The sequence below is a fragment of the Pundamilia nyererei genome, unplaced genomic scaffold (assembly GCF_000239375.1).
Source record: "Pundamilia nyererei isolate P.nyererei 1_Seehausen unplaced genomic scaffold, PunNye1.0 scaffold00021, whole genome shotgun sequence".
NCBI lineage: Eukaryota > Metazoa > Chordata > Actinopteri > Cichliformes > Cichlidae > Pundamilia > Pundamilia nyererei.
Genome location: NW_005187422.1, coordinates 3,087,151 through 3,095,436, shown reverse-complemented (window position 1 = coordinate 3,095,436; position 8,286 = coordinate 3,087,151). Strand labels below are relative to the sequence as shown.

At 39.3% G+C, this 8,286-nt stretch overlaps 1 protein-coding gene across 1 annotated transcript in view; it reads right to left on the bottom strand.

Annotated features, from left to right (window-relative positions):
• The window catches only part of cdk18 (cyclin dependent kinase 18), a 20,966-nt gene extending 13,670 nt beyond the window's left edge, over positions 1 to 7,296 (bottom strand). Inside the window, 8 exon segments of the mRNA XM_005726757.1 lie at positions 548 to 739; positions 1,118 to 1,241; positions 2,490 to 2,552; positions 2,646 to 2,740; positions 3,671 to 3,785; positions 6,800 to 6,856; positions 6,951 to 7,082; positions 7,264 to 7,296. Coding sequence (XP_005726814.1) covers positions 548 to 739; positions 1,118 to 1,241; positions 2,490 to 2,552; positions 2,646 to 2,740; positions 3,671 to 3,785; positions 6,800 to 6,856; positions 6,951 to 7,082; positions 7,264 to 7,296 — 811 coding nt within the window.
• Between the last annotated feature and the right edge of the window lie 990 nt (positions 7,297 to 8,286).

Below are 8,286 nucleotides of genomic sequence, written 5' to 3'. Positions count from 1 at the left end.
ACACACACACACACACACACACACACACACACACACACACACACACACACACACACACACTTCAAAGACTGTTAATTGTAAGTGCAAACTAGTATGCAGTGAGTGGGCACAGTCCAGCCTTTTGTTCCACACAGGATGGCGTGGTGAAGAGGCATCCTGCAGTCTGATGAGAGTGTATGTAGCTCTATGTGCTCATAAAAGGCTGCTGTGTTGCTAGAGAGCCACATTTATATTTCTGATTTAGCAGAGCTGTGGGGGTGTTCTCACCACAGCAAACTGTGTGCAAAAACACGTAAGGAAAGTGAATGCACGCCCCCTTTGTATGACTAGTGACTCACCTCACTGCTAACAACCTGTGACATTTTAATAGACAGAACTGAGTCATGGAAATCCTGGATGGCCCTCGAGAATATTTGAGTGTTTCACCAAGTAACAGGATTTTACTGTAACCAGGGTCGGCACCAATTCCTTTCCTGACCAGCTCAGTGGTTTAAAGTACACTTCTAGCTGTGTTTCAAGCATTTAGTTTCCAGCCAAGCAGGTCAGTGTGCACCGTGACTGATGTGGAAAAATGTAAGGACGGCCCTTCAACAGAAACGTCTATTGTCCCCTGCTTACCACATGTCGATGGGTGTGGAATATTCTGTAGAGCCTAGCAGCACGTCAGGAGGTCGATACCAAAGCGTTACCACCTCATTGGAATAGGTCTTAGTGGGGACGGACTTGGCCCTGGCCAGACCTGGACATTACACAAGTCACAGGACCTCAGTAACAGCACAGTGAAATATCATAAGTCCATCATCTACACACTGTGAGCAGGTAAAGAGAAGCTTCCGCTATCCGCTCATTACTCGTGTTTATTTAAAACTTTTGAAATGCAGTCAGAAAGTACTGGTGGATTTAATTCCCATTTCCAGCAGAAAACTGTGAAAACTCAGAGTGAGGGGCACAGTTGCTAGGATACAGGTGCTAAAGTAATTAGGACAGGCGATCTCTTGAGTGGCAGTAAAATAGAACTGGGGAGTGATCATGCCCAGAAACGTGTCGTTTCCTTCACAAAAGTTCACTTGTTAATGTGTGCATGTTGTTGTGTGTTTGTTATTGTTCTCCTTCCTACCAAAATCAGCTAATTTCAATTCGCCCTTATCATTGATAAGCAGGTTCTGAGGCTTTAGGTCTCTGTGGAGGATTTTTCTCTTGTGACAATAGGACAGACCACGCAGCAGCTGGAACATGAAGATCTGCAGACAGAAACATGAAAGGAGGATGTAATTACCAGAACAACAATACAGGACCAATCTGAGGAGAAAAAGAGTTGCAGTAGTTGTGTAATAGTTAAGATTTAAAACAAAAGAAAAGATAAAAACAAAACAATCTTTAATAAAAATGACACTAAGGGACGCTTCCACAAATCACCCTCTGTGAACACAGTTCACCGTGCCGTTCACAAAGCAAGGTCAAAGGTCTGTGAACATGTGCACAGCATCTAGAAACAGCATCCTCTTCTCTCCGTTATGCTAATTTAAACTGGACTGTGGTGAAGTGTCAAACTGTCCTGTAGTCAGATGAATCGAAATTTGAAGTTCTTTTTAGAAAACATGGATGCGCATCTGCACTCTGCATTTCTGAGAGTGTGGGAATGGATCTGGAAAAGCAGCATTAATTCTGAGAGGTAAGTACAGACCTTATTTACATCTTAAAATGGCACATTCCCTTAATTTAAACATTTGATATGTTTTCTATGTTCAGTGTATTGCATAACTATCATCTATTATCAGAGTTTCCTTAAACAATGTAGTTGTCATGCTGCAGGGAATATATCTCTCAGCTGGGCTGGGAATGCTTTGGTTTTTCCATGAACAAACTAGAGGAGGTGGCTGGGGAGAGGGTGGTCAACTTAGGCTGCTGCCGTGACCAGGGCCCAAATAAGCAGAAAAACATTGATCAATGTTTAAGGAAACTCGTATAGTAACTCTAAAATAAAATTAAAAAACTGTTTATGTTTAACTAAATCTAAACATACATCATTCAAGATGGACAAAGCACATTTCTGTCAATCATTTAAATGCTCTCCTTCCAAAGTTTTTCAAGCTTAAAGGGACGCTCCCATAAATACATATGCAGTAAGGCCAGCTTTCCACTGCACAATTTACACTGGACCTAGTTATGAATATGGAGAGCAACTCTTAGTATCAAAAAACTAAACAGTTTTGTCCTGATACAGACTGTAGATCTGCCCAAAGGTTTTCACATTTGCAAACAAATAGTTCGTTTTGGCTGCTCTCTTATTCACGTGGGTCACTGTAGCAGGTGGCTCCACAGTGGCAGAATTTTTTTTTGGTTCCCCCTGATTGTAATTTGGTTTGGTGAGGTTCGGTGACCTCCCGACCTTTGTTAAAGAAATGTTGAATGCATTTTTCAGGAAACTTACTTAGTGCAACTCTCTACAATGTGCAGTATGTAGATGATGATTCATGCATATGACTCACCTTGACATTATGCATGCTCATGAGGTTCCCACAGTTGTCCAAGTACTGTTTAAGATCACTGTCCTGAAACACACAGTCAAATTGATCCATTTTGCTTTTTGGTATTTGAGATCAACATCTTCAGAAGACCTAATAAAGATGAAGTGATATACTCACAAGATACTCAAACACCAGAGTAAGGCAGCGGTCGGTGTGGATGATGTCATGCAGGGTGACAATGTTAGCGTGCTTCAGGTTCTTTAGCAGAGACACTGGTTGGGCAAGGGAAGGAGACATGAAGTGAGCTATTTTATTCAACAAAACCTGACAACACTACACCCGAGGTGTGAAACTAAATGTTCTGGCTTCACTTATTTGTCCACCTTTATATACAGTCTGTGGTCTAAAGCTAGCAGCTGTGTGTTGCTTTAAAGTTTGCATAGCCACGGTACAACAAAAAGAGAGCTCTTTGATCCTTCTCATCAAATTTAACGCACATGCATGTACTGATTTTTTTTCATGCTACTTTATACTCCTACTTCACTGTTTCAACAAAAAGATTTTGTGTTTTGAGTTTCTGATATATTATGTTCATTTAAGTTTCACTCACTGTTACTATTTAATGAGTTCCCTTTTATTTATTTTCTTTGGCTTGCATTCCCTTTGGATTCTTTGGACATTGTAAATTGTTCAGATTAAATTTGCACCTAATGTCTGTTTTGAGTTTGATTTTGCGTCTTCTGCGTCTTGCATTTGGGTCTGCAAGATCTTTCCACATCTCAGCCTAAGAGACAGAATAAAATAACTAGAACAACTAGACTAGAATAAACCAAACAAAAATAAAAATTTAATGATGATCAAAATTCCATAACACTGTAAAATCCCGAGACCGTGACATGACTCACATGAGGAACATTTAAATGACCATTTAAGATAATTCAGCTTCTAAAAAGGATCATACATAAGCAAATTCTTTAGCAACATCGACCTGATATATTGAACTGTATCAACAGTTCTGTAGTATTAATTCAAGTTGCTCTGTTACTAATGCTGCAGGTGAATGAAAGGACACGGTGTTATTATTAGACCTACCTGTTCGGTGTGATTACCAAAACTGCAAGTAGAAGTGCTACACAAACACAGCAGCACTGGACTGTAAAGCGTGTGTGTGTGTGTGTGTGTGTGTGTGTGTGTGCACATACCTTCTCTGATAGCAGTGCAAGGTGCCCCCTCATCGTGCTCCAGCCGGATCTCCTTCAGTGCAACCAGGTTCTCAGTGAGTTTGCTCCGCCCTTTAAAGACTGTAGCATATGTCCCCTGCACAGAGAAACACCCCGAAGAGCTTACTGATATTCTGATGTTGCTGTACTACAACAAAATATACTAATAAAAAGTACATGTTCACATATAGACTATGGGTGTGGCACCATCCACACACACATCCACATCACTTATGCACAAATAACCCTTTAATATATTTTCACTCGTTAACTGTATCCTTGGCTCTTATTGGTATTCCATCAAAAGGAAAGAGCTGAAGTGGTTCAAACATCTGCATGTTAATGGAGTCATAACGGGAATACTGGGAAGCGCATTGGAACCATCCAAAGCAGGATGAAACAATGAAGTCTATAGTTTATGAAAATCCATAACAACAATAACAATTTTTCTTTTAAAGGAACAATTTGATGTCACAATAGGTTATAATGTTATAATAATATCATTTGTTAAAAGATTCCCAATGAAATTTTTCCGTTCTTTTACAAACTGAATTAAGATTTCACATATCGTGTGTGAAAGCATCAACTTCACATCTCGAACAGCCTTTGTCACATTCAATAATTAAATATATATATATGTAAATATTGTTTTAGGATCTGATTATTAAAGTTTGATGATTTGTCATCTAGAATAACCTTCCACTGCTGGTTTTGTGTAAAGCTAACCATGCTTTTGTGGACCTTCTATCACTATAATTGACAATAAAAGCAGCTCTTCTTGATCTCCTGCCACCCCTGTTATCAGCTGCTCAGCCTTGTGACTCAGATTGATGCAGGCTGCTTCTGCCACTAAACATTCCTCAGCCCTTAAGGCAATAAATGTTCTCACATGAATAGCATGGTATTTAGGTGCTTTCAGCCCCTGAGCCCTCTTCATCTTAGGCAAGTCCATGAAATGTAATCCACTTAGCAATTTGTCATGAAGCCATGCCAGAAATCTGGACACATGGGTACACTAGTTTGGCTTGGTATATAAGCAAAGAAGGCACATACTGCATGTGGTACTCATTTTGATATGATGAGCATGGCTGATCACAGACAACGTTATTCTCCGGAGACATTTATCTGTGGACTTGTTGTGTACACTCATATCTCACTGGACTATGATGTGGGTGAAAATCTACTACAAAACTCACATCTTTTATACTTTGCCCTGTGCATTGTTACTGTGTTTTATGAATGGCTGTGTCAACGTGGACAAACCAGTAGCAAAAATCACTTCATTACAAGATTAATTCCCAACCTCTGTAAAGTCTACTGTGCATTCACAGGAAACATGAAGTGTCATGACACTATGTTAGGTTAACTGAGATTACTTCACTCCAGGCAAAACTGAATAGAGAGTAATCTGTGTTAAAATATTCAAGCTTTGCAAAAACACGTCAGTTCAGATTCTTGTGTTTCTAGAAATGAACGAGAGGCAAATTAACACCATGTGAAATGAGGACAGGAAAAAAGCAGAGTGTTTGGAGCGAGGTTTTTACAGTTAACTTAAACTAAAAACGTAGTTAACTAAAATGAAAATAAAAATGAGACTTTTAAAAATATGAAAACCTATTAAAATCATTCTGGGAACTTGGCAAACTAACTAAAAACAACTATGTCCAAAATGATGAAGACTACAAACTCCACTTCATCATTTTAATACAGCTCAAAATCATGGCAAGAAACTTCCTGATTTACATTTCCTGGTCTACTGGGGCCTTTCCTGCATGGTCTCTCTATAATCCAGTTACTTTACTCATTACTTGAAAAAAGTAAGAGATTACTATTGCAAAAAGGTAATTAAATACAGTTACTTTCCCGTAAGCACGCTGCGTTACTAAACCGTGATTTTGTTTGTGAGTGTCTCATGATGACAATGATGTACGAGCGTGCGACATCCATGGTAACAGACATGTGCAGATCAACAATGGATAATATGGAGTGCAGGAGAGAACACGACCATGCAGCGTTTAAAGTGTGGAAGTACTCATATCACTTTGAGTTTTAGTCCGTAAAAAGTGACAAAAACATTAGCGTTTAAAATTATTTAATTTTATATGCAGGAATATGCAGAAAATAGGTTTCAATGTTAAACAGATTTCTTCAAGTCAAACAGTGTTGCATATAACTGCATTTAACGCAATGAATTTTTGCTTGATGCAATGTGCATAACGTTAAAAGATGAAAACTAATAAAACAAGTTTTAAAAAGATACCTTTTTTCATTTGATTCAGTTTCATATGATGGATTATGCAGAAAAAAATGGCTGAAAGGTCTGTTGCTTTATTACATATTCAGGTTGTGTATCGTGCTTTTAAAAAGTAACAAAGTAACAAAGTAAATAATTACTTTTGAAAATAAGTAATCAGTAAAGTAACGGGATTACTTTCTTTGAGAAGTGATCAGTAATTAGGAACTAATTACTATTTTCAAGTAACTTGACCAACACTGCTCTGTACCCGTGAGTACTCTGACCCAGAGACATGCATATTAGGTTAACTGGTGATTCCACACTGGTCATGGATGTGAGGTAGATAAAGTGGAGTGGACAGAAGTTCATGAACGTGGCATAACCTTTCTGATTGGTCAGTAAGGTTGAAAAGCACTATACAAATTCCAGTCTGCTCCGTTTCCAAAGTACTTGAAACAACAACTACGTAACACGACGGCAAAGTGTTTATAGTTCACCGGTGGGTTTAACAAATTGTGCAGAGTACAACACATGTATTAACATCACATTATAGCCTGTAAGATAAGAAACGGAGCAGCAGCTTACATGATAACCTTCTGTTGATGGTTTGTTTTTGTAGTGTGTCACTGTGAAATATTGGACGGCATTATTGCCTTTCCTTTCACAAAGGGTGACCCTCTGATAAAAGAGGTAATACAGGAAGCAATGATGCCATTTCAGGTGTTTAGAGAATTCACCCAGCTCTTATTATGGCTGCTATGCAGATGTGTCCACGTCATTTCGCTCGTTTCAAAGCCTTTATAAGCAAAATTGAGTGTTTAACCTATGTGTATGTTCTTAATGAAACATGAAAAATATTGAAAGATACAACTTACCTCACCCAGTTTGCCAAGTTTAACGTATGTTTCCAGTTTCCCAAATCCTATGTCAGACTAGGAGCAAGAAGAAAAGCCAATAAAGTCACTAAAATGAGAAAGTTCTATTAAAAAGGCAGACAAACATGGCAAAAACATACACATCACTAACCAGTGAGGCGCGTCGAGACATGCGACTGAGAGGTTTGCAGAGCGGTGAGTTTTCATTCTCCATCTGCAACTTCTTCAGAAACTCTGGAGGCAGGCGGATGTCCATTGGCAGGGACATGCGCTTACTAACGTCCTGCAAGAATAAAAGTGATTCATAAAAACTGTACGTTCTCATTTCCAAGTGCTTCGAGGGACTGATCCTGGCACAAAAACCGTTCCTGCAACAACACCATCATACAATTTGCGGTTGACACAACAGTCATCGGTTTAATCGCCAGCAATGAGGAGACTGCATACAGGGAGGAACTGCTAACCCTGTCAGCTTGGTGCTCCACCAGCAGTCTCATCCTCAACACACGGGTCCATCTAACAAGAGAACTGACCTGACCTCAATAAGTAGGCTGGATATTTCTTGAAGTGAATATCCTTTAGGCCTCTAAAGGTCTCCACACACCTCAGCTGTCATCTGTAATCCACAATAATGGCTTTACTGTTCCCGAAGGCTGCGGAGAATCTGTACTTTTTGAGCCATTGTCATTAATACTGTTAATTCTTTTACCATTTATAACTATTATTGTTTTTAAATTACGTCATTGCTTAACACTTTTTATTGTCTGTTTATTTTCACTCAGTCCAATTCACTTGTTAGTCATGTCTGCCTTCAAAATACAAAGTCCACACAATGCTACACAACCGACATCACACAACCTTATTAAATCATGCCAAAGTCAGACTGGGTAAAAATAGTGGTTGGAAACTGCGGCACTACCACAATTATTTTGACCGTGTGCAAAGAACACGCAGTCTTGTTGCCTTTCAAATGGCTGCTTCACAGATGGGGACCAGATCTGCGATGACTCTCCAGTCAGTTGCCACCTTCCGAGTGTCTTTAGATCATCAGGACTGTGATGAAGCAGCAATAAGACAATCAGTCTGCTATCATTCTGTGACAGAATGGGATCAAACTGGCAATGTGTTTGTGATAATACAGGGATTGAGTCTAGTTACTTGGCATGTAGTTGTCTACATTCATAGAAATTCATATTAAACAGAAATTAATTACTTGCAGCCAAAACCTCAAAGATCTAGTAAAAGGAATGGAAATTTCCCCACAAATAGGCAAAGCGGAGCTATGGGGAAAAACTAGAGTCACAGCTACGACAGTGTGACTCTAGGAGTCTGTGGAAAGGACTGCGGACTATAACGGACTATAAACGACCGGTTGATCTGATATCCTCGTGTTGGTGTTGTTCCCAGATCATCATACTAAATGTTGTTCCAGGATCAACATTGCAAGTGACCAATCAGAATGTTGTGACGTCATACTTTTGCGACTT